Here is a 25,356-nt window from a genome sequence, read left to right on the forward strand (position 1 = left end):
TGCGACTTCACTGTCAGGACAGCTAGGATCTGGAACCAACTTCCAAGAGAAGTGGTGCTGGCTCCTACCCTGGGGGTGTTTAAGAGGAGGCTAGACAATCACCTTGCTGGGGTCGTTTGACCCCAGTGCTCTTTCCTGCCATGGCAGGGGGTCGGACTCAATGATCTGCTTAGGTCCCTTCCAGCTCTACTAACTATGAAACTATATTTTCTGTTCTGGATTTTCCTGTGAAATCTGGAACTTAATATTTGAGCCAGTCAGAATTTTTTTGATGAAATATTTGTTGGACAGAGAAGGATGATTTGTGGAAACCAAAACTTTTTGCAGTTTGGGCAGAACTTTCTTCAGTCCACAGTGGAATTTCTAGTCAAAGGGGTAGGAGAAAAGAAAGAAAATACTATCCCAGCACTCCTAGAGCTGTTGGTTGGAGCACTTACTAGGAAGATGGGAGGCTTATGTTCAAATCTCTGTGCTCTCCCGCATCCCAGATGAGTGCCCAGGGCCCTAATGTCCCCTTGTGTGAATCAGCCTCTCTCTTTCTGTCCTAGAGGCAAATTAAGCCAATGGATTTCAGTAAATTATCCCAGAAGTGCAAAGGTAAAAGGAGCCAAAGAAAAGAGCAGGGCCTTGGACAAGTGAATGAAAAGCATGAATAGTTTGAGCCATTTCTCCCCAGCTCTGCTGTGAAGAGAAGGCAGCACTGGGGTAGAATGCAAGTGTGATGCCCAGCCCACTATGGATTCACCAGCTCAGCTAGTCTGTTTGCAGGCTTGCATGGAGATACAAGCTATTAACTTGGAGAAGAAGCAACTGATGCAGCAATGGAACAGCAGTCTGACTGGGATGAAACGACGAGATGAGGCATACACTGCCATGCAGGAAGCACTGAGGTACCGCCTCTGAGTACAGGCCAGGGCCATGAGCAGATGCAGTTTGGTTGGGGGAGAGTCTGAGAGGAGAATATGGTCATTATTGGGCATGCAGGGCATTGCTAACCAAAGAGCAGACCTGCTGCTCTGACGAGCTGAGTGAGACAAAGGATCATTATAACAAGGGGTATCCCATTTTGTTACTTTTCTTTCCCTTCACATTCACTCCTTAACTGAGCTGCTGTAATGGGTGATTCCCAACTCTAGAATGATCCATCCCTTTCCCTTCTCCTCCTGCAGCTTCCAGCTGTCAGAGGCTTAAGAAGTCCTAATGGGAGGTTGTACCTCTAGCTACTATGTTTAATACCCATAACACTACCTAGCATGGGTCTGGTGGGCAGAAAGGGAAGAAAAGACTCTGAAAAAGACCCTGCCTTTTTAAATACAAATGAACAGATGGGTTCTCAGTGAGCCCCTTCTCCTGCAGGTCCTACATGACACTGCCTTGTCTCTTTGGTCAGACTAGGCAGAGGCGGGTGGCTATATCATAATTCCTTCTGAGCTAATAGGAAGCTGATGGTAGAGTCAGGCAGGGAGGGCCTGCCATCTGTCTCCTAGGGCTGGCCTGAAGCTCTGTGTCCCCCTCTTCTTTGGGCTGATAAGGTCCTGAGGAAGTCACATCCTTCCACTCCAGTGCACTGGAGTGGCAGAACTGGCCCTCAAGGAGCTGTTAAAAATGGTCAGAAAATGAGCTGAATGTTTTATTTGCCATAGAAGGACTTTAAGGAGCAGAAGTGGCCCAACACAATGGATGTGTAGGGTTTGGTCTTTACTTTCCTCTTCATTCATCCATTTGTGCAGCAGCTGGTTTGAAGGTGGGAGTTCAGAGATGCCCGTCTAGCACACACATTGATCCCTGTGGCACTTTCCTGTCTTCCCCTCACTGTGCAGGCAGTCTAGGCACCAGCTCACATCAATGGAGATGGAGATTGAAATCTACAAAAAGTCCATCACGAAGGAGGAAGAGAGGAACGAGTTGCTGGCTACCATCTTGAACCGCTCTGAAAATGACGCCAACATGAGCAGGAAGCTGATTGCCCAGTGCCTGGCCAAGCAGGATGCCTTGCAAGTGGAATTCAGCACCTACACCCGTGCCTTGCATGAGACAGAGCAAGCCCTGGGCAGGGCCAGCCTGGTGAGCTGTCCCCTGAGGGGAGGAGGAGTCTCCTTTAACCAGGCACTGACCTGTCCTGTGCCACCTGCTTCCCTCTTAAATCCCAGCAGCCAGCATGTTTTAATAGTTGTTTCTGTGGCTTCTCCCCAGGACCAAGCTACTCGCCTAAATGAACTGGGGATTGTGAAAAAAGAAATAGAGAAGGAGACTGAATGCAAACAGGAAGTGGAGAATGAGATCATGGCAAAGCTGCAGGATCAGTTGATGTCCAGCAAAGCAGCAAAGTATTTCTCGCAGTTGGCTGCAAAACTTCAGATGAGAAAGATGGATCTGGTAGGGCATCTCTTCCTGGGGGCCTTGCAGTGGGTGGACACATACGCACATGTGCACACACTCTCACATACACTCACATGCACACACACATGTTCTGTGTCTTGTTTCTGGTGTGCTGCAATTGTAGCCTAGCAGTTACTGCACACTGTTATGAATAGCCTGCCCTGCCAAAGACAAAGAATGGAGCATAGTTGACTGTATTCCAACATAGCAGTGATCCTAGAGCCACCTGCTGCCAGGAGGGTCAGTCAGCACGTTGTCCTTGATTATCTAGCATCCCAGCCAAGTTCCAGCTGGAACGGCCCAGATGCCCTCTTTGATTTCCCTTGCCATTTCAAGTCCCTGCAGGATTCTTCTCCATTTACAGGCACTGACACTAACAGTGCCATGTGCTGTTGAATTCCTAGGTTTCTCTTGAGAAGTAGCTGCATTGCAGCGGCATATGAAGTGATTCCCCTGTGAACTGTGATTTGTGCCTGGAAAGTACTTTGGGACACTCCAAGGTGAAAGGTGCTCTCAAAATGCCAGGTGTCAGCGTGATGCCTAATCGCATTTCCAGCTTGTGAGAAAGTGTCAGGGTGCTTGGAACATTCCCACGGAGCATAAAAATAGAAGGGCCTGTACAGCTTCTCTGAATACCTCTCCAGGGGCTGATGTGCTTATTAGCTTTCCTCCACAACCTCCTCTCAAGGTTCACCTGCACGTTTTCCAAGGTGGTGTGTAGAATATAGTCAAAAGCATAACAGAAATATCACTGCCGTTGCTTCCTCCATGAAGAACAGGGCAGAGCCATCCATCCTGGGAAGGGAAGTGGTTCAGACTCTATGCTGCATGTGCCCACATGTCCCCTATGTGTTTGAAGCACAAGCTGTATGGTGCCTTATGGAGATAGAGTGTAGTGCAGTGCTCCACATGAGCCAGTTGTCTGCTTCCCATGGACTTCTCCTACCAGCTGAGCTAGCTCATTTAGAGCTGATGTGGGGCTTTTGGGGCTCCACATTGCAGCACCATGTAGAACAGCCCCAGTCATCAAGTGCAACATCCTAAAGGTGGCCAAACCAGGGAGCAGGCACTTACGATGTGGCAGCTACTACCTCCTCACAAGAGACAAGTTTGTTGGCATGAAATATGCCAAAAATCTGAGCTGTGCTGCATTTCTCTGTTAAAGATCAGGGCTACGCCATTTTCTGTAAATCAGATGCAGTCCTTGGACTACACACAAGCTGTCTGGACTCCCTAGTAAGAAAAAATATGTGCCTGAGACGTATACAGGTGGATCAGCTTCTGTATTAATTTGCATTAGCATCTAAGTCGTCTTGGCTGGAAAAATAACTCCAGACATGATAAGCATGATAAAACTTTGCCTTAGCAATTTTTTTGTCAGATCTCAGGATGGCTTATGCTCAGTAATGTTTTCCAGTAATCTTGTGAGGTGGCTGGATGTTATCCCCACTTTACAGATAGGGAAACACTGGCACTCATAGTCTACTTGGTGAAGCTGGAAATAGACCCAGTCCTGTCCTTCTGGCACCAGCTCCCTGCCTGCAGCTGCCTTGTCACAGATCTGCTTGCAGCTCACCCAGGGGACTGACTGTTGAGTGACAATGCTTTGTTTTCTGCTTTTTGCCATTGTCAGGAGATGCATTTTTCCAAAGTTGACAATGACACCGCCCAGGTGACTCTGGATATAACCCACACCAACTGCCGGCTGAGCACGCTCCAGAAGACGCTCTCTGAGCTGGAGAAGGAAACAAAAATGATCAACGACTTGGTCAGCCACAGTGAGATTGAGATCGCCAAGCGCAACCAGCTGATCGAGCGCAAGCAGGGCATTATCAACCTGTACAACAAGAAAATGGAGACCATGATTTCCCAGCTGGGGGTATGTCTCTTGTGCCCAGCTCCCAAACTTGGTTTCATGTCCCAGGGGTTTACCAATGAGGCTGACAAAAGTGACTTCACAAGTGTGATCAATATACATAGGTTTCTGGAGTACATTTTACTTAAATTATGCTATATTCTCATTAAAAAACAGCCCTTCACATTATCCATAAGGCAAACATTGGCACGGTTAATGCTGGTGGGCTGCCAGACTTCAAAACCACTGTCAGTGGGGAATTGCCTTCAAATGTGGTGTTTCCCATGCAGTCTCGGCACTGATTGGTGCCCAGCCCAATGCAATTCCCAGCTTTCACTGCGGATCTGAAAGTAAACAGAATGTTTGCTGATACAATCTGCACATTTCACAGAGCTTGGGGGAGAGAGAGCTAATGTCAAGGACAGGACAGTCCTACCCAGCAGTGCATCCCTCGAGAGGCTTCTCCCCTTCAAGGAAAATGTGTCTTAATAATAGAGACATGTGAAAAGTTACACATCTAGGAGCAAGAAACGGAGGCCAGACGTACCTAATGGGGGCTGCATCCTGGAAAGCAGTGATTATAAAAGGGGTTGGTTTAGTGCATCCACTGCTGAAATGCTCAGCATCTGCCCACTCCACTCTGCTTTGTAACTCAGTTGTACACCTTGCTTTGCAGGGGCAAGAACTGGGACCTTTGGAGATTGAAATCAACAGTCTGACCAAGCAGATAGATGAATACAACTCAGAGGTGATGACACTGCAGAAATACTGGCTCCAGCTGCAGAAGCAGCTGGTCAAGCTGACCCAGGAGCAGGAGGAACAGCTGGTTTCCCTGGATATGTTAAAGAAAGAGATCACCATCAGGCAGCAGAAGAAAGTGCGCATTGAGAGTAAGCATTCCCTTGATCCTCCTGGCACATTCATGCCATGAGTGGTGTATGCAGCCAGAGTACAGTCAATATCTTGTAATATACAGCCCCTCCCCAGAGGAAGTGTTTAGTGTCTGCAAGTGCAGGCATTGTGTGTTCACGTGAGCAATAATATGTGTGTACTCTGGAGCCACATGAGTAGTCTGCTTTCCCTAACCCTAACGAGCCAATCTTGCAGCCTTCACTAAAACAGGAGTGAGGGGCATGAGATCCTACCCCTGGTGACCATCTTGCTGTGGTATGTCTAAGAAAGGTTGTAATGTTTTCTCAAATAGCTGGTAAATGCCCAGCCCTGAGACTATAGCAGCCATTACTGGCCAGTTCCACTCTACTTTCAAAATAACCACCTTCAAAGCACTAGTTTGCTTTAGGCTTGGCAAGGTCCCTGGAGGCTTTTGGGCAGGCAGCTCTGATCCCAGCTTGGTCAGCTCAAATACCACCCTGCAGACCCCTGCTCTGTCTTCTCAGGGCCCCAGAGAACATTGTCTGCCTCCCATTTATTGAAGTCCTGTCTGTTCCTCCCCCTTCTCCGGCAGATGAAATCCAGCAGGAGAAGAATGAGCAGAAGGACATTGAGCGACATATGAGGAACATGTCCAACGACATGATAAAGCTCAACATGCTGATCAGTAAGAACAGCAACAGCTCACAGGAGCTGCAGCATGGCAACACCATCACGGAGAACGAATTTGTCCGCTCCCTCAAGGTAGGGAGGCTTTGCTCCTCTGCTCCAAGGCACAGCCTCACATGCAACAGCCGGCTGGACTCTCACAAGTCCCATGTTACCGGAGACACAGTGTCAGAGAAGATGAGGCCCCTTGATTGTTAACGACTGCCTCTGGTACAGAGTCTTGCATGTGGATGGAAAAGGGCGGCTGTGCTTAGAAAGCTGCCCCAGATTTTTTTCCTGTGCAGGGAGAATGACCTCCTTTACCAGAAAGAAGTAGCTGGTTGCATTAGTCTGAAGCCAGAAGGCAGGGGAGATATAGATAACTAAATAATATATTGCTCAGAGGGGTTAGGGAGGGCATACAGATTAGAGGTGAGGAATGAGCCTGCCAGGGGTGCTCAGTCTGATGAAGTCATGTCATGTTGACTTCTGCTTCCTAATCTAGGCTGCTGAGAAGGAATCCATCGAGATGCAGGAGAAGCTGGACCGGTTGAGTGAGGAGAAGGAGAGACTGCTGAACAGCCTGGTGGAAGCAGAGTGAGTCCCCAGAGAGCCCCCGTTTTATGCCACAGTCTCTGCACTCCTGTATGCATCTGGGTTACCCTTCACTAAGGCAGCATCAGCTGTAAATGCTCCTCACATGGCTCTTCGTGCCCTCGGAAAGGTGTGGGGAGTGCAGTGACTTTTCAAAGCCGGCGGAATCTCAGATCATTTTCTTTTGTGGACCAGGTACAAGGATAATAGCCTCAGCTCACTGTTCTCTTTGCTGCTGCACCCGTAGCCACAGCTCTAACTTAGCATGAACTTGATTCTGTGAGTTGTTCTGGAGGGAATTTGGTCTCCCTATACTCACATGGGGCTTGTCTTTGTTCAGCAGAGGTTGCCAGCTTGAGGGGCTGGGGAAAGGGGAAACTCAGCTTAGAGCTGTGGGAGGTAAGCCCAGGCAGCTGCTGGTGGAAGGACAGCAGCAGGGCCAAGAGTTAAGTCCCTAAAACTGCCCAAATTGCACCAGTGGGGTTAGAAACCATGACTTTAACCCTCTGTGTTCTGCACTCTGCCCCTTTCTGTCATTGCAAGGACTCTTTGAGAACTGCAGAGTATGCTGGCTGATTCTTATACTAGGCACCAGTGGCTGGTGGCACATCCCCTACATAGACTCTTAGGTTCCTGTAGAACTGTTATATTTTAGATTTGTTGTAAGCTTCTGCAGTGCACTAGCACGGCGTGTCAAGGAAAGGCACTGCCTGCTTTTTCACAAAAAGACTTCCCGTTCCCTTCTGTCCCTGAAGGCACCAGATCATGCTGTGGGAGAAGAAGATCCAGCTGGCAAAGGAGATGCGTGCTACGGTGGACTCGGAGACAGGGCAAGGCGAGATCCGAGCCATGAGAGCAGAAATACATAGGATGCAGGTAAGTTTGGCTGTTGGGGCATCGGGAGAATTGCACACAGGTTATCCAGCTTCCCAGGGGTCAGCCAGCAGAAGGGAAATGACCTAGAGGTGTATTATCCTTATGCCTCCCAGCAGTGTCAGGAACAGAGGTCTTACTGTCCAGCAGCTGGGATGAGCTTAGGCTGCCACTACACAGGTGTTACTTGGAAAATGGAGTGTAGGAAAAATAAGACCTTGTCTAGGAAGAAAACTTGTCTATTGTGGGCTGAGCTGTCTCTCTGCTTTAGTCTGCTGATTCAGAGAAGTAATCCTTTCCTTCCTCTTTCAGGATACTTCTGGTCTCCCTTTACATTATGACATTTAAATGAGTTTATGGCATTGAAAACCTGTAGAATATAATTCTGGACAGGCCAGCAAGGGGCTAACTACTGGTTTGACAGCCCCCCGAATTCTGCTGTACAAGCCTGGCTCAGGATCTAGCATGAGGGTTTGACTCCCACCGATGTCTATAATGGGAATCTGTTGCATAAAAGATTTTGTAATAGGGTGCCACTTGTGACCACTGGGTATCTGCAGACTTCCTCTCCCACCCCCTGGCAGGTCCGCTATAGCCAGTTGACAAAGCAGCAGGAGAAGATGATTCGAGATATGGAGGCAGCCGTGTCCCGCAGAGAGACCATCACCACGCAGGGCGAGGGTCAGAGCAAAGTAGACAAGAAACAAATCACCAAGAGTGACTTCCACTACAAGAAACAGGAGCTGAGGAGGAAGATCAGTGAAACCCAGAAGGTGAGCAGGTGGAGGAAGGCAGTGAGAACTTATTTGACCTGCACTTGGCTTGCAGCTAGAAGGAGTTTGGGTGTTGCTTGGCATCAGCTATGTTGTGACCTACCATCAGACTATGGAAGGACAATGTTGTACTACATTTACTGGGCTGACTTTTCTCTCGAGCAGCAGGGAAAGCATTGTGGGCATCGGCAAATGGGGAGAGTCTGAGAGTAAGACTTATGTAGGTCTCCAAGATCCTCTGCTGTCCCTGGCACACTTCCAGTCATCCCCTGCTCTTGGCCACGATCATCCTTCGGGTCATGGACCAAACCAGCTGACCTGTCAGGAGGACTTGACAGGGTATTTGTGCGTGCCCCTCAGCACTGCTCTCTGTCCCTCAGTTATCCTTTCCTTGTTGAACTCCTAGGGCTGGGATTGGAGATGCTCATTGCCTTGGGCACCGTCTGTGCCATCTTCATCTTAAAGTAAAGAAAAGTACGGGAACCATGCCCCTAGCCACAGTGACATGCTGGGTAGGAGGAGATCAGGGAGATGGGACTGAACTGCTCTCTTTACTGGCACATTGTTAGAATGATCTAGTTTCCTCACAGGCATCTGTCCACACAAATGCCTGTGCCTTCAGGGCCACACAGGGTGCTCGCAAAAGGACGTGCTGTCTTCAAATGCCCCCGAAGGACGGGGAACATCTTGGGCAATAGCGTAGCAATGCAGCTTGGCTAGGAAAGCAGCACCTCTGGTTTTTTCCCCTTTATTAGAGTGCTCAGGACTGCAACAAAACAATCCTGGAACTGGAGAACACCCAGGCATCTCTCAGCACCGCCCTTCTGGAAAAGCAGCAGCAGATTTCCAGTTTGCAGGCTGAGTCCAGTGGTCTGGACTTGGACATAGAGCAGCTGCAGGACAAGAAACTCTGGGTAAGCTCATCTGTTTCCCTGCTACACACACAAACTACAAGAGTTCCTCTTTCCTCCTTCCATCAGTTCACACAGCCCCTGCCACGTCAGGCTGGTTATATCAGCATTGTCCAGCTCCCTTCTAGAGCTGCAAAGGAAACCTCAGCAGCTTGAAGCAGTTTCTCTTAGGCTGACTCTCATAGTAGTTTAACATGAAAACTAGATTTACATGAAACTAGATTAGGAGAAATTCAGCTCTGATTAACTTCAGTTTGCTTTGCAGACCCTCATCTAATATTTCACATTGATAAAATAGCAGCCAGTGTGTCTTTGTTTGTCGGACTCCTCCTTGTTTTCCCCATACTTGATGCCTGATGACCCTAGATACAGTCATAAAACTCAGTGGGAGTTCTGGACATGAAGGCATCTCTAGTGCTGATGTTCATGCCCTCCTCTTGTTATTTAGCGGAGAATTAAACTGGAGCATCAGGCTGACAGCAGACACGTGTGCACACACCCTTTCAAAGGTAGGAAGGAAACATTTTGTCCTGAGAACCAGCTGGCTAGAGCAAAAGATATCACAGCTTGTGTGAGAGCCAGTTCAAGCCAACTCTGACTTGACTTTCAGTGACGTTTCAAATGGGCAGAACTTTCTCTGGTCTTCCAGCTTTCCCTACTACGCCTGTGTCTGACTTTGGGGAGTCACTGAGCTCTGATCTTAATGCAGTGACCATTCACGTAGCACTGCAAATGGGGGGTGCCCGTTTCAGCTGTTAGGACGGGATTCTACGGCACTGCCCCTCTTAAGATGCATTCTGTTTCAAGATGTGATAAGCTCCGCTCCTCCCTTGTAGAAGTCCAGTCCTCCTTATCCTCCCACTCCTTGTATGCACAGACTGGTCTTACAGTAGCTTTCATTGTTGCTCCTCTAAGAACCTTTCAGAAATCGTGGCCTACCAGACCCGGCAGAAGCACCTGCAGGCAGCCAAGGAAGGAAAATACATCTCCCTGTGCCGGAGTGAGCATGCCCTGCAAAGTGAACAGAGGAAGCAGCAGAGCCGGCTGCATAGCATTAGTATCATCGTCCACCAGATCCAGCAGGAATACCCCCAGTGCCAGCGGGCACTGCGCCGGGTCAGCCAAGCCCTGGAGTCCAAGCTGGGCTCCCTGGAAGCGAAGCAGGCCGAAGGACAGAATCAGATCTGAACAGAGTGGTTTTTTTTTACCATGTTCACAAATAAATACAAAACAGCTCTTTAGCCCCTTGGTCCTCTCCTAGAGTGTGGAAGCTGGGGAGCAGAAAGAAAAGGGAGCGGCAGTGGGAAGCTGAACTGGGAGATGGTAGGTTGCTTTGGAGCTCTGACACACGAGTGGTGTGCACCCTGCTGGTCACTGGCTTTTTGATCAGCTCCAGAGCAGCAGGTCGGTTGGGCTCGATGGCTCATACAGTTGTGCACTGTACAAACACGGGAGTGACAAGTGCACGTTCAGATTCAGGGGGCTGAACTGGATGGTGTCCTTGTCTGTAGATAGTGAAGTGCATCCCAGAGCAACACGATGCTCAGATCACAGCCAGCGCTGCGCGGTTGAGGATAGGCTATGTCTGTTCCCAAGACCGGGAAGGGGAGCACGTAGAGAGCCCAGAGGGGGTTTGCAGGTGTGTCGGAGGGAGAACTGTCCTGACTTAGGAAGCAGTTGGCTTAGGAACCTCAACCATGCAAACAAAATGCAGTTTCTTTTTCATAGTTTTGAGGGTTAGAAGGGACCTGAACAGATCATCAAGTTCGACCTCGCTTTTTAATGGAGAGCCGCTAATTTGGGGAGGTCGTGATGAAATGGAGTCTGGTCTAGGAGAGGGACTGCAGACAGGAAAGGCACATACACTGATTACACTGGACTGTGCCCAATTGCTCTTCATTTTGCAGCGTCTGACAGCAAAAAGAGGGAACTAATTCCAGGCCTCAGCCCAAGATTTCCTCTTCATCTCAATGCAGCAGGTGCACGTGCTCCTCCTGCCTGTGCTGGGTTTACATTGTTAATTTGCTGCCTGGCTGCGGACAAATCACTTCTGTTCTTTGCACTTGGGTTTGCCGCCAGAGTGGGGTGCTCACCTTTCTCAGGTGCTGTGGGAACCCTTAAAAACCACTATCCTGGGATATGATTTAATTATCCATTTAATTCACTCAGGCACTGCCAAATTAAAGCATTTCCCCTTGTAAACACCAGGTGTGTGCCCCACTGCTCCCAAATCCCTGCATCCTCTCACCTGGGCAAGGCCCTGGGTCTCCTGCATCAAACTCTCTTATAGTTTCTAGGGTCGGAAGGGACCTGAGCAGATCATCTAGTCCGACCCCCTGCCCTGGCAGGAAAGAGTACTGGGGTCAAGTGACCCCAGCAAGGTGTACATCCAACCTCCTCTTAAAGCCCCCCAGGGTAGGTCTTGGAAGCTGGTTCCAGATCCTAGCTGCCCTGACCGTGATCTTGAGAACAGGGTGGAGGGTAAGGGGTTACAGACATGGGGAAATCCTAGTTTTCCCTTTTCACTCTTTTTTTTTGACTGTGGAAAAACACGAGAGCAACTCCTGTGTGGCAGAGACCACAGCAGGGCAGGCTTGCTGGTGTTAAAAAAAAAAAGCTATCACAACTGCTGGCCGGGGTGCTCTCTTTTATGAGACCAACTGGGATCTCGCAAAAACAAACTGCTTTAATCGCAGGCTTGCCTGACACCGCAGCCCCCCGCCGGAACCCTCGCGGGCTTGCGGGGAGACCCCCCCCGCCGGGCCAGGCCGCGCTGCGCTGTCATGTGACACTGCGGTCACGTGGTGACCCGCCCGGCTGGGTCAGCTGACCGGCGGCTCACGTGACTCGTGGGGCTCGCAGCGCTGAGGTGGTGGGCTGGGCCGGGGGTCTAGGGCTGCTTTCCGCGTCCCAGGGCCAGGGCCAGGGCCAGGGCCCTGGCCCAGCTGGTGCCTTTGAGCCCTGTGCCCACCCTTGCCCCGGGGCGGGGTGCTGGAGCCGCTCTCGGCCCAGAACCTAACGCCCCGCTTCTCTGTGCCTGCAGCCGGCCGTGGGGCCGCGCCCCTGCTCCGTCATGCCCGGGCCGCAGGCAGGCCCGGCCCGCCGGCGGGCTCCCGGCATCGCCCCGCAGGCGTCCGTGCTGCGCCTGCTGGCCGCGCTCGCGACGGCTGCTGTGCTCGCCGCGTCCGGCGCCCGCGAGGCCGCCCCGAGCCCCGGGGACGCCGAGGGGCTGCAGAGCATCTACAGAGGGAGCCGCGCGGCAGGCGGACGGGGCTCGCGTGCGCACGAGCCTCTGGGCCCTGCTCCCTCTGCGCGGCCGCAGTGCGACGCCTCTCCCGAGTACCGCTTTGACTGCGCGCCCGAGAAGCTCGTCTCCAAGGAGGAGTGCGAGGCGCGGGGCTGCTGCTACGTCCCCGTTGTCACGCCGGGGCCTGGCACTTGGCAGCCCTGGTGCTTCTTCCCCCCTGGCTACCCCAGCTACAGGGTGCAGAACCTGACTGCCACCGAGACGGGCTACACCGCCAGCCTGGCCCGGGCCACGGCCAGCATCTTCCCGGACGACGTCATGGTCCTGCAGCTGGATGTGCTGTTTGAGACGGATGCCAGGCTCCACTTCACGGTGAGTGGGTGCCGGCCCAGGTCGGGGGTCAGTTTGGAGAGCCCAGTTCCTTCGTCTGTGGGGTGACTCGTTTCCAAGACCTGTGGCTTTTCCCAGCACGTGACGCCGTCCTGGTCTCTGCCTTTCCTTACAGCTCAGGGACCCAGCAAACAAGCGCTACGAGGTGCCGCTCGAAACCCCAACCGCGAGCAGCCGGGCGGTCTCAAAGCTCTACAACCTGCAGTTCTCGGCCGACCCCTTTGGCCTGATCGTACTCAGGGAATCCAGCGGGCAGGTCCTGTAAGTGCTTTTACCCTCCCGTCGTCACGTGCTCCCTTCCTGCACATCTGCCCTTCCTGAGTCTCAGCCCAACCCCGCAAAGCTGGAGGGATGAAGCTGGAAGTGGGAAGTGCCTCGGCTGCCCCACTGCAACCTGAGATGTCTTCTCTCAGGTGCCCCCCAAGGAGCCCAGCCCTTTGCTTTGTTGTCCCGGCCCCTCTGCTCTCCACGTGGCTTGTCCCACCAGACGGGAAAAGGCAGCTCCAGCCTCTCCTGCCCCGTGCATCCCAGCTGCCCTAGAGGTGGCCACTGCACAGGCCCTTGGTCTGGAATAAGGACCTGGCAGGTATTGAGCGGGGAGGAGACGGCAGAGGCAGGGTCTTGCTGTTGGTTTTTCTTTATTCTCACCTTAATCTGCAGTTCGAGGTGACTTAATGAGTCTCTCTGGGGTGAAGCCGTTGCACTAAGGCTCAGGCCTGGCTTCCCCATCCCTGGCTGGTGCCTTTGACCCCTGTGCTGAGCTTCCCACCGTGCCTGAAGCACCTGCTGGGAGCTCTTTTTGTTCTGCCCAGAGACACCTCTGGTTCAAGGCTCTACGTCCTCCCTGCTTTCTGGTGCTGGGGGGCCCGTGGCTTCCCTGGTGCAGGAGGGGGGTGTGCTGTCCCTGGGGGGCTGTAGGTTGTGTGCTGAGAGTCCCCGTTTCTCTCTGGCAGGCTGAACACTTCCGTGGCTCCCCTGTTCTTCACAGACCAGTTCCTTGAGATCTCCACTTCCCTGCCCTCCCGCTTCATCTCTGGGCTGGGGGAGCACCTGACCCCACTCATCCTTGACACCCAGTGGACCAAAATTACCCTCTGGAACCGGGACATGGCACCTGTGGTGAGGGGCAGGGGCGAGGGAAGCCCTGCCTTAGCGGGGAGGGGAGTGTCCCAGAGCCCCCCAGGTCTCATCCTAGAGCTCAGACCCCAAAGCAAGGTTATTGGGATCTGCCTGCAGCCATAATGGTGAGGGGCTCGGGAGTCCTTCCCATCTCAGCATGCTGGTCAACTCCATGCCTGTCTCTGGAGCCCAGCTCCGCTCCACTGTTTTGCCTGGGCTTTAATGTTGAGGTCTGTGTCTGGCTGCGGTTGGCATGAGTGGGGTCTCCGTGCCCAGTTTGGCAGGTGCCACCATTAGCATCGGGACCCCTGGCCCAGGGCCTCTGTGGTTGGCAGTTGCTGCCTTCCTGAGAATGGCAGCATGCCTGGCTTGGCACCCTTTTCCTGGGCTGGCCCACCTCTGCCAATCCAAGCAGGAGCACGCATGCATGCCACAGTGGGGCTGAGAGCATGTGCTGCAGCCCGCAGGCTTGGGGAGGGTGCAGGGATGTTTGAAATGGCCCCTGCTTCTACTCCCCCCTTCGCTAAACAGCCCCAAGGCTTGCGGCTGGGCAGCTGCACAGCCCTTGCGCCTGACCCGGCTGTCACCAGGCATTGCCAGCTTGTCTGTGCATGTGTTGTTTGGAGAGGCTGAGCTCCCAGGTGTCCGGCTGGCTGCATTTGGGAAGGGAAAGCCTCCCAGCTGTGCAGCAGGCCATGGGCATGAATGGGCTGCAGCCCTGCTTCCTGCTGATGGTCTGTGCTTTGCTGTGTCCCAGCCCGCTGCCAACCTCTATGGCTCTCACCCCTTCTACCTGGTGATGGAGGACAGTGGCGCAGCTCACGGAGTCTTCCTGCTGAACAGCAACGCAATGGGTGAGTGTCCCTCCCCCCAACCCGTGTCTCTGCATGGAGTGGGGAGCCTGGCTGTTGTTACACCTTCCAGGAGGCCTCAAGGTCAGGCTTGGCCACCTGGCATAGAGTGGACATGGGAAGAGACCTTCCATCTCGCTCACCCTTGCACACACGGTTCCTAAACAACACCTGGCAGGCGCCTCTCCAGCCCTGGCTGTACTCCTCCAGGGCAGAGGAGCTCACAGCTCCCTTGGGCAGCTTGCTCCATGCCCTTATGCTCTGGCCACCAGGGAACTTTCCATCTGCAGCATAATGCATTGATTTAAACCCACTGCCTCAGGTCCTGCACTCTGCAGGGAGGACGGTTTCTCCAGCTTCGTGGCAGCCTTTCAGCTACTTGAAAGGTGCTATAAAACCATGTGCCCTATCTGATCTGTTCTTCTCCAGACTAAACATGCCCAGTTCTCCCAGCCTTCCCTTGTGTGGCTGCTTTCCAACTCATTGATCATCGTTGTTGCCGGCCTCTGGGTTTTGTCTGGTTTCCCTGTGCCCTTCTGTGAACAAGGTGAACAGATTTCTGCCCAGGCCTGCACTGAACAGGCGTTATCACTTACTTGCCTCTGTTAATGCAGCCCCCAGCGGTGCTTGGTCGTTGATGCTGGTGTCTTGTTGCTGATGAGTAGCCACCTCTGGGCCCTTCTGGGTGCGAGTGCCTGGCCTGTCATCCCCATTCTGCAAGGGAGCTTGTGGGTGGTATCACTGGGGTTGAGCATGGGTATCTCAGAGCGGCCCACAGGGGCTGGCTGCCAGTCTCGCAGGAAAGCATGGCTCTGGCCTGAGGCAATCCAGGCTGCTGGGTTGTGTTCCTGGCTCACTTACTTCACTCTTGCACCATTTTGTACGTGTGCCTGGCAGATGTGGTGCTGCAGCCTAGCCCTGCCCTGACGTGGAGGACGATTGGTGGCATCCTGGACTTCTATGTCTTCCTGGGTCCAGACCCCAAGAGCGTGGTCCGGCAGTACCTGGATGTTATTGGTGAGGGAGGAGTCTGGCCCCGCTGTGGGGAAGGGCCTCGTGCTCTTGTTGGGGTCTTCCCGCTGGGCAGCTTTGTGATGGGAGCAAACAGCCGGCCTGGACGGGCTGCGTAGGGCAGGAGAGACCTCGCAGCTGGCCTGAGCAAGGCCAAGGCCTGGCATATACCCCCTGCATATGCAGCACACTCTGGTCTTAAGAGCACTGTCTGGCTGAGGGGGCCTGATCCTTCCCTGTGCGTGCTGGGGAGGCCAAGGAGCTTTGTGAGCTGTGAAGACTTATTTCTCGCCCTCAGCGATCAGGGGAGCGGGGTGACAGCAGTCCTCCCTGCCAGCGTGCCCGGAGGATGTTGCAGCTGGAGTGCTGCAGCCTGTCACTGGCTCCCCCCTCTCTGACCTGCACCCTCCTGGTTTCCAGGGTATCCCTTCATGCCGCCCTACTGGGGCCTGGGCTTCCACTTGTGCCGCTGGGGCTACTCCTCGAGTGCGATCACCCGGCAGGTTGTGGGCAACATGACGGCTGCGGGCTTCCCCCTGGTAAGTTCCTGCCTTTCGATTTTCTCCTGAAACCAAGTGCAGGAGCCCCGTCTCGCTGCGGGGGGGGGGCAGTCCCTGAGCTGACACGGCCTTGGCGTCACAGCCAGCAAGACCCTAGTTGAGCCCGACTGCCAGGGCAGGGTTTGTGGGGATGACGTGTTACTGCATGGGGGAGTGGGAGCCAGGCTGGGGGCTGCACCAGCAACGCCGGGACCTGGTGCTCTGTGCAGGACGTGCAGTGGAACGACCTGGACTACATGGACGCACGGCGGGACTTCACCTTCAACCAGCGCAGCTTCCCAGACTACCCCGACATGGTGCGAGACTTCCACCGCGACGGCCGGCACTATGTCATGATCGTGGTGAGTGCAGCCCGGCCCCTGCCCCGTCAAGCTGCCTTCTCTCGGTCACCTTTGGCTCTAGTGGCCACCATGCGGGAATCCCAACCTGACGTAGCCCGAGGCGCCCCCAGGTTCCAGCGCTCACTTGCCGACCCCTGCCTTGCATTGCCCTTCGCTGGCATGGACCGCGAGTGGTGTTGGTGGTGGGGAACGCTCAGATCTCCAATGCCAAGGGGCAACTCAGCAGCTCAAAACCTCCCCCAGCCTCACAGAGCTGACGGTCCGCCTGGTCGTTCCTCTGCATGGGGCTGCAGGGAGTTTGGGGCCAGGTCCTGTCTCTGAAGGCAAGAGGGTGCGAGGCTGCAAGGGATGGGGATGCCCCTTGCATGTGGGCTGCGTGTTTGTGGCTGGAGGATTGCAGAGGCATGCAGGCACGTGAACTGAGAGTTGCTGGGTGACCTTGGCTCTGGAAGAGAAGAACGTTGTGCCTGCCCTGGCAGCCTTGCTCTGAGAAAAGCTGCCCTGGCAGCCTTGGGACCACTTCTCCCCCATGCCCCGAGATAAGCTGAATCTCTCGCTGCCTTGCACCTGCTCTGGATGCTGGGTGAGGCCAGGACCCTGCACACAGTGCAGTCTGGCCTCTCTTGGGTGATGGTGTCACGGGCTGTCTTCTGGTCAATTTATGGCATGGGCATCTCTCCCCTGCTAGGACCCAGCGATTAGCAGCACCAGCCCTCCCGGCAGCTACAAGCCCTACGATGATGGGCTGAGGCGAGGGGTGTTCATCCAAAACACAACGGGGCAGCCTCTGATCGGGAAGGTGAGCCCCAGCCTTTGGGGATGGGCTAGTCCGAGACCAGGCAGGGGGTGCTCCGGGGTGGAGTGGAGCCTTCTGCACCTCCCAGAGACCCCAGTTAGACTCCTCGTGGTCTCTGCCTCCGTCTGCCAGGTGTGGCCGGGTCCAACTGCCTTCCCTGACTTCACAAACCCCGAGACGCAGGAGTGGTGGCACGACATGGTGAAGGAGTTCCACGACCAGGTGCCCTTCGACGGCATGTGGATTGTGAGTGACATCTCCCACCCAGGCCCAGCTCACATGCCAGGACATGATGGTGGAGCCATCACCCTCCCGATTCCCTTCCAGGGCAGCTGCCCATGGCCTGGCCTGGACTCAAGGGTCTCTTCTTTCCCCAGGACATGAATGAGCCCTCGAACTTTGTGCTGGGCTCTGTGGACGGGTGCCCCAGCAGCAAGCTGGAAGATCCACCTTACGTGCCAGGTGAGCGGTGGCAAGTCCCTGGCTTGCTACAGGAGGGATTGGTGTCCCTGCCATGTGACTGATGTCTCGGGAGGCATCTGGGCACCCCTCGCATGATGCTGTGCCCATCCAGATGAAGCTGGGAAGCCTTCACTTGCCATCAGGAGCTGGCACCCAGTGAGACCAGGCTGGCCTGCCCTTGGCAGCAGCGACATGGAGGGCTCGAGCACCTTTCTGGCTCGTGCTGTGCAGGCCCCACCGGGCTCTGGCTCACGGTGTTTCTCTGCAGGCGTGCTGGGGGGGTCCCTGCGCTCAGCCACCATCTGCGCCTCCAGCCAGCAGCACCTGTCCTCGCACTACAACCTGCACAACCTGTACGGGCTGACGGAGGCCATCGCGTCCCATAAGTGAGTTTGGGACAGCTGCTGCTGCCAGCTCCGGTCAGGACGATGCTCCTTTTCAGACATCTGGCTGGGTAGCTCTCGGGGAGGACTTGAGACTGGGGTGGCCCATGGAAGATGGGGCTCCTGGGACTGCCCAAAGACAGGCTTGCTGGCCTAGCAGCTGAGGCTGAAGGCACTGGGGCCAGTGGTGTATGAAGGAATTGGGGTGAAGGTGGGGGTCCCACACCAGTGCTGGCCTGGCTGAGTGTGGGAAGGGGCTGGCTGGGTCCAGAGAGGGGTGTGAGGGCGCTGGGAGAGCCCAGCTCGTGAGGGACACCAGGCAGCAGTCTTCCCCCTCGGCTGTGCCCGCATCTCGTGTCCCATGTGGCTGGGGTGCAGGAGGGGGGACTCTCATGGTGGGGGCTGGGCTTGCCCAGGGGAAAGGCCGTGGTGGCAGGGCCGCTCTGCCCCCCCGGACGACTCCCGACGGCCCCCTCCTGTCCCTGCAGCGCGCTGGTGCGGGTGCGAGGCAAGCGTCCCTTTGTGATCTCCCGCTCCACCTTCGCTGGGCACGGCCGCTACGCCGGCCACTGGACCGGGGATGTCTCGAGCTCCTGGGAACAGCTGTCCTACTCTGTAGCAGGTACCTGAGTCCTGGGTCCCTTGATGCTTGTGGCAAGGGGTGCAGCATGCCGCAGCGGGCCTGGGGCGGCAGCAGCATGAGGCATGTCCTAGGCAAGGCTTGGTGTGGGTGAGGATGCACCTCTGGGTTTGGATTCATCCCGGGCTTGGACATTGGCCTGCCTGGGGAGGATCCAGCTGCAGGTGTTGGCCTGGGGGTCAGCACGTTCAAGGAGAGAACTGCCCTCCTCTCCTGGAAGGTATGAGGGTACCTGTGTCTCCTGCCCCTGCTCCGTGGCACATGGTGGCGCAAACAGCCCCGCCCTGGAGCCAGCCGCAAGGAAGCTTGGCCCTGGGAAGCTTCTCCGCCCCCAGCCCACCTGGAAGAGCTGGGGCTGCTGGACAGTGACCTGCTCTCCGGCCAGCAGGACAGGGCCAGCCCTAGCTGCTGCTCTTCCACGGGCAGAGCCATGCTGTGACCCGGAGGGTGTTTGCTCTGGTTCCCTGTGGGACCCTAGTTTTTGGGGTGGCAGGGGGATGCTCTGCCGGGTTTCTGTGTGTGCCCCTGGGACTTGCAGCTGCCTAGCGGCCCCCAGCAGTCTCCTTCCCGAGCTCTGGATGGAGCCGGCTGAGCCTCGACATGCTCCCAGAGGTGCTGCTCTTCAATCTGTATGGGGTGCCGCTGGTCGGAGCTGACATCTGCGGCTTCACGGGAGACACCTCGGAGGAGCTGTGCGTGCGCTGGACCCAGCTGGGCGCCTTCTACCCCTTCATGCGGAACCACAACGACCATGGCAGCCAGGTGAGCACCCTCTGCAGGCAGGCCCTGGGGGCAAGCCAGGGCCCCGCAGGCTCAGGGCCACTGTCTCGGCCATAGGGTGCTCAGGGGCTGGCCTGCTTGGAGGGAGCTTGGCCCCGTCCTTTGCTGTGCAATCTCTGAAGCATGGGGCTAGTTTCCTTCCTCCCCTGCTGAGCATTTCTTGTGGGCTCCCCTGCTCTGCAGCCCCAGGAGCCATACACATTCAGCCCGGCAGCGCAGAAGGCCATGAGGAAGACATTGCTCCTGCGCTACACGCTGCTCCCTTATCTCTACACCCTCTTCCACAAGGCCCATGTGGCAGGGGAGACCGTGGCACGACCCCTCTTCCTCGAGTGAGCATCGGGCTGGAGGCAGGGGCAGGTGGGAGCACCCGACCTGGGCGGGGGCATGGCATGATACACTGGGTGCATGACATGGATGCAACCCTCGGCCCTTCTGTCCTGGGCACCAGAATATACACTGTCTCCGTCCTCTCCAGGTTCCCCACAGACCCCAACACCTGGACCGTCGACCACCAGCTCATGTGGGGTGCAGGCCTCCTCATCACCCCAGTGCTCGAGCCCGGGAAGGCCAAAGTGAGCGGGTACTTCCCTGCGGGGACCTGGTACCACCTGGTGACGGTGAGTGCTTGGTGCTCAGCGCCACGGGCTCCCAAACGTGACCTGGGGCCGGCGGGTCTACAGCTCTGCTGTGAGGGTAAGAGCCAGCGGTCTCGCTGACTCCCTACAAAGAGAAGGGGCTTGTGGTCCTGCTTGTCAGCTGTGGGATGCTCAGCACCTGGGTAGCACCTTCCTCCGTCCCTCTGCAGGATACCGTCATCCATAGCAAGGGCCAGTGGATCCTCCTGCCTGCTCCACTCGACAGCATCAACGTCCACGTTCGAGAAGGACACATCCTCCCCTTGCAGGTGAGTTGTCTCTGGGAGAAGTTCATGCTCCAGCCCAGCTTGGTCCCAGGGGCTCTGCATGGATTTGGCAGGGCTTGGGGGCACGTCGGCAAGAGGCAAAGGAAGTTCGTGCTTCCTGAAGAGCTAGACCCTGGCAGTCCTACTGAAACCTGGACTTAGCAGGACTTGGAAGGGATGGATTTAGTGTCATCAGGGGCTGTGGAGAGAGACTGGCCCTGTGTCTGTCACCCCTCTTGCGTCTGAGCAGGGCCAACCTGGTCTCTTCCACCCTGTTTCCCAGAGGGAAGGGCAAGATGCTCTAGCTTGGGCTGGGGCTAGAGGGAGCCCAGCCCCTGCCGAGGGTCTCGGGGTGACAGGCCTAGTGGTGTGGGGCCTTTGGGATTGGACCTACCACTTCCAGGCAGGGGTTTCCTCTCCACCCGGTGTCCCCATCCCTAGGAGCCTGGCTTCACCACGACTGAGTCCCGCAAGAAGGGGATGACACTGGTGGTAGCGCTGACAGCAGATGGCTTTGCCCGCGGCGACCTGTTCTGGGATGATGGCGAGGGGCTGCAGACCTTCGAGAGGGGCGATTACACCCAGATCCTCTTCCTGGCCATGAGCGTGAGCCTGAGGGGGGGAGCCGGCTGCTTGCCTGCGGGCAGTTCCCAGTGCTGTGCCGGGGCATGTTGCTTGCCACCTGCCCCTGGCAGCATGGCCCAAGGGGGCGACTCCAGAGCAGAGGCCGGAGCCGTAGAGGTCTGAGGGGCAGCGTGCAGAGCCCCAGCCCAGCCAACCCAGGGTGGCACTGGGTGCTGGGAGCTGCAGCATTTGCAAAGGCCAGGCTTGTTCCCCTCCTATTGCTGGCCTCGGCCTTAATGGGGCCAAACCTTTTGGGGCGTTGGGGTCTCCCGGCTCTGGGTGGGGAGGTGGGATGGGGGCTCGTTCCATGCCTGGGGCAGGTCCCTCCACCATGGCTGTCCTAGCTCTCACCGTGTGCTGCAGACAGGCCATGCCTGCACGAGGCGCGCTGATGCTCAGCTCCTCTTTGCACTCCCAGTCACCGCGTCCTCCCCTTTCCTGCTCTCCAGCTCTGACTGCAAGCCCTGGAAGGGCTGGGGGGGCCCCAGTTAGATTCAGTGCATCGTCTAGGCCAAGCTGGGTGGCTTAAAGGAGGAGCAGCAGTCTGAGTGAGAAGCTGCCACCCAGAGCAGCCCGGGCATGGGGGAGGCTGGCAGTAGTGCGAAGGCTTTCCTGGGGGTGACGCTCCTCCCTTGGGCGCAGGGCACGCTGGTCAGCGAGCTGCTGCGGGTCAACAGCCAGGTGGACGGGCTGCTGCTGCAGAAGGTGGCGGTGCTGGGTGTCCCCAGCCCTCCCCAGCACGTCCTGGCGAACGGGGCCCTCGTCGACGACTTTTCCTACCGCACGGACACCAAGGCAAGGCCCCCAGGCACCAGGGCGCCGCTTGGGCTCAGGCCTCCCTTCTCCCTGCTGCTGCTGGAAGCAAAGAGCATGGGAAGGGGAGATCTTCGGTGTTGCGGCACGTGCCAGCGGGAGGGAGCAAGGAGGGCGGTGGCATCTGCAGGAGATGGCAGCGTTCGGGATGTCTGAGGGCGCTGGGGAGGGGGCACTCACTGCTGGCTCTCCCCTCCCTCTCCTCAGATCTTGACAATCCTGCTGTCCCTCCCGCTGGGGGAGCAGTTCACGATCACCTGGGCCTGAGCGGTCCTGGAGCTGCCTGCCTGCTGCCACGGCTCGTCCTGGCGGCCCCGTGTTGAGCGTGGGGGGGACCGTCCCACTGCCATCCCTCGGCTCTGCTTGTTCGTTGTGATCGGGGCCTTTCCCTGCTTCCTGCTGCCTCGTGACTCGCTTGCTGTGGAGTCCTGGCTTGGCCACCCCGGGCTTTGTGGATGCTCAGGTGGGAGCCCAGCTCGGTGCTGCCCCTGCCTCTGGTGCCGGGAGGTGAAGCCAGGACCCAGCTGCAGGACTGTTTTGCTGGCTGCTGCCGCCGCCTTTAAGGCTTGATCCTGGTCCCACGTGAGTCAGTGGCCAAAAGCCCCAGTGGGGCGAGCGGGGGGATGCGGATGGTGACTTCCTCTCCCTGCCTAAGTGGGGAAGGGACTTCGCTGCAGGCAGGAACGCCAGGGCTGCCCACACCATTAGCCTGTCGCGCCGGGCCCTGGAGCTGCCTCGGGGTGGAACAGCTGGGCCCGTCCTTGACGCTGGACTGGTGCTTGGCTATCCCGGTGCCACACTGCTGTGCTGGGAGGCTTGCCGTGGGGATCTATCACTGCCCTGAACACAGCAGAGATGGGGCTGGGGGCTGCACAGCCTGCCCCCACGGTGCTGGCTGGGTCATACGGGTCTCCCAATAAAGCACTGGTTTGAATACGTGCTCGAACTACCTGCGTGCCAATGTTGTGACGGGCTCTAGACATGTGCGAGGGGAGAGTGGGGAGGAGCTCGGCTGCTCCAGGGCTCGCCTCTCCGTGCCAGCCCCGCGTCTGGGGACACTTGGCTGTGTGACACCGAGGGCCTGCATGTCCGTGCTCTTGTGCAAAACCTCCCCACTCACTGGGTTCATCTGAGGCCGAGCCGCGCTCTGGGCCCAGGGGCCCTGCAGCTGGTGTCCCACGAGCAAACACCATGGCCTCTGTGCTCCTCATTGGGCTTAAACTTCGAACAACAGGGTTAAGGGTTGGAGGGATTTTTACATCTGGGCTGCAGGATTCCCTGGGGACTCGTGGGACCCTAGAGAGCGGGTCCCCTGCCTTCCCTGGGCGGTTACGGTGGTTTCCTGAGCCTCGCTGCTGCCTTTCCTCCTGTGCTGCTGCTTATAAAGGCAGAGGCAGGACCTCTTCAGTGAGGAGAAAGCGGAGGGGCTGACACGGGGCCCTGTGGACTTGGACCTGTGGAAAGCTCAGGGCTAGCCCGCACGCCCGGCGGGAAGCTGCTGGCTGGCCCGGGACTTTTGCCGGCAGATGGGTCCGTGGAGCAGAGGTGCCAGCCTCGCCCGCAGGCTGTGGCTGCTCCACCTGGTGCGGTGTCGTCTGATTTTGCAACCCTGGGTTTCTGGCAAGTAGCTCAACCGGCCCCTCCTTTGCGGGGCAGGCTTAGCAGCTCCGTGGGGTGGCGGGCACGCCCCGGGCATTCCCCGCCTGCCTGCAGGCAGCGATGGCAGCCACCCACCTATCTCCCCACTCGTTTGCTGTGCTCTACAGGGTGGAGAGCTGGGTTTCTTCAAGGGCGGTGTGGAGCTGACACGGCACAGGGCAGGGCATGGGGAGGAAAGGGCCAGGAAAGCCCCATGATGAGCAGGGCTGAAGCCGCAGCGGGGTGGGGCAGGGAAGTGCATTCCCCAGCCGTGGGGGAATCCCTCGGCACCGGCCTTGACCTTCGCCCTGGGAGATCGCTCCCTGCCCAGGCCCAATGGCGGTGTCCCATGGGGTCGGGATTAGCAGCACTTCCTGCTGGGAAGTTCCCTCCGCTGCTTCCCGCGTTGCTCCATCGCCCCTGGGAGCGGCTGCGGCATCCTGCCGGCAGGGCCGGGAAGTCTGCGCTCGGGTCCTGCGCCCTCCCAGCGCTGCTGCGCGCCGGAGGAGGGGTCCGAGCCGCGTGTCGTCTTCCCCTGACCTTCCTGGGGGCTCGTAGCTGGTTGCACGGGGCTGAGCGCGTGGCCTGGGGGCTCGGGGTTCCCTTCCAGCCGCACCTCCGTGCATCTGGGTGTCGTGTGGGATTAGTCGTACCGAAGCACGCCCACGCTTCCCCTTGTCTCAGCCCCCGACCGCAAGCCTGGGCGAGGGGGACGCTCGGTGACTCCTGCTAGCCAGCTGGCATCTGATCCAGCTGCTTGGGAGGAGGCAGGTCCCAGCACCCACCAACTCCCCAGTACAGTCAGGATCAGCCCTGACAAACCTGCTTTTCTGCTGCCTCCCAGCCGGCTGCATCCTGCCAGTCAGTCTCCAGCCAGAGCCGCGCACGGAGCTCGCGGCAGGTCCTTGCCCGGACAGGTAGGGCTACCCGCGCTCGCTCCCCCAGCGCAAGGGGCCGCACGGAGGGTGGCAGGTCCGCTGGGCACGGCTGGAGCTCGGGGATGGGCCTGGGTCGTGGCTGCTGGCGGTGCCAGGAGTGGGGGCGCCTGGTCTCCACGGCGTGCCCTGAGCATCACCCCCCTTCTGCCCCCGCACCTTCTGCCGGCACACATGTCCCTGGGGGCCTGGACGGCTGTTCGCGTTTGGGGGATGCGGGGTGGCCCAGTACCTTGCTAGTGCTCGGTGTGACGTGGAGGCAGAGCTGAGAGCGTCCACGTGCCGGAGCAGAGGGATGTAGCCAGGGGACCTGCGTGTTTGGGAAAGCTCGGGGAGCTGATCCCGCCGCCGGGCCCCTTGCTCCCAGCGGCCCCGGGGACCGCCGGGGCTGCGGAGCAAACTTCTGAGCCTCGGGACCTGAACCGAGCGGTCCCTCCGGGAGCTCGGGGCAGCGGGGGCCCCGGCGGGCAGCTGCTTCTGCAACGAGGAAGCAGGAGGTGTCGGCCACGGCGCTCCTGGGCTCTCGCTCCTTCCTGCCGCAAAGAAACAGCAGAGCAGGAGCATCCCTGCTTGGCTGAGTCCCCGCGGGAGCCTGGGGCTGTCCCGGGTGCTCCTATTGCCGAGGGGCCATGAGAGGTGGGCTCGGTGATACAGGTGCCCCTTGGCCCCGACGTGCAGGCAGGTGCCCGTGCACCGCCAGCCAGGGCTCCCGTGTACGAAGGTTTCTGAATCGTCCCATTTCCTGGGGGAGACTTTTCCCCCCCGTCTGCCCCTTCCAGCTGCCTGGACTTTGTGCCCAAGGGAAAACGACCCTGGCACCAAGACCTGCCGTGGCCCCTGAGCTGGAGCACAGGGGTTCATAGATTTCATAGACATCAGGGCTGGAAGGGACCTCGGGAGATCATCGAGTCCAGCCCCCCGCCCAAAGGGCAGGAAGT

General features: G+C 57.2%; 2 protein-coding genes across 2 annotated transcripts in view; both read left to right on the forward strand.

Annotated features, from left to right (window-relative positions):
• The window catches only part of CCDC40 (coiled-coil domain containing 40), a 31,533-nt gene extending 21,368 nt beyond the window's left edge, over window positions 1–10,165 (forward strand). The window contains exons 11-21 of the mRNA XM_019542784.1: window positions 769–890; window positions 1,821–2,064; window positions 2,194–2,376; window positions 4,013–4,258; window positions 4,911–5,124; window positions 5,700–5,869; window positions 6,279–6,370; window positions 7,123–7,243; window positions 7,825–8,013; window positions 8,769–8,927; window positions 9,840–10,165. Of these exons, the coding sequence (XP_019398329.1) occupies window positions 769–890; window positions 1,821–2,064; window positions 2,194–2,376; window positions 4,013–4,258; window positions 4,911–5,124; window positions 5,700–5,869; window positions 6,279–6,370; window positions 7,123–7,243; window positions 7,825–8,013; window positions 8,769–8,927; window positions 9,840–10,112 (2,013 nt within the window). The 3' untranslated portion in view covers window positions 10,113–10,165. The remainder of the gene's footprint in view (window positions 1–768; window positions 891–1,820; window positions 2,065–2,193; window positions 2,377–4,012; window positions 4,259–4,910; window positions 5,125–5,699; window positions 5,870–6,278; window positions 6,371–7,122; window positions 7,244–7,824; window positions 8,014–8,768; window positions 8,928–9,839) is intronic.
• Window positions 10,166–11,997: 1,832 nt separating this feature from the next.
• On the forward strand, window positions 11,998–22,781 carry GAA (glucosidase alpha, acid). Its single transcript, XM_019542785.1, has 20 exons — window positions 11,998–12,090; window positions 12,124–12,543; window positions 12,677–12,822; window positions 13,515–13,680; window positions 14,438–14,534; window positions 15,429–15,548; window positions 15,963–16,081; window positions 16,312–16,443; window positions 17,132–17,242; window positions 17,372–17,485; window positions 17,617–17,701; window positions 17,970–18,087; window positions 18,573–18,706; window positions 19,335–19,486; window positions 19,688–19,836; window positions 19,983–20,124; window positions 20,313–20,411; window positions 20,850–21,014; window positions 21,675–21,827; window positions 22,053–22,781. Exons 1-20 carry the CDS (start codon window positions 11,998–12,000, stop codon window positions 22,110–22,112), a joined length of 2,775 nt encoding a protein of 924 aa, XP_019398330.1. The 3' UTR covers window positions 22,113–22,781.
• Window positions 22,782–25,356: the final 2,575 nt, after the last annotated feature.

The sequence above is a fragment of the Crocodylus porosus genome, unplaced genomic scaffold (assembly GCF_001723895.1).
Source record: "Crocodylus porosus isolate Cpor-Errol unplaced genomic scaffold, CroPor_comp1, whole genome shotgun sequence".
Taxonomy (NCBI): Eukaryota; Metazoa; Chordata; order Crocodylia; family Crocodylidae; genus Crocodylus; species Crocodylus porosus.

Coding starts and splice junctions, on each gene's coding strand:
- GAA (XM_019542785.1), top strand. CDS start 11,998: ATGCCCGGGCCGCAGGCAGGCCCGGCCCGCCGGCGGGCTCCCGGCATC. Junction 16,082..16,311: donor CGGCTGCGGGCTTCCCCCTG/GTAAGTTCCTGC, acceptor TGCTCTGTGCAG/GACGTGCAGTGGAACGACCT. Junction 17,243..17,371: donor GGCAGCCTCTGATCGGGAAG/GTGAGCCCCAGC, acceptor TCCGTCTGCCAG/GTGTGGCCGGGTCCAACTGC.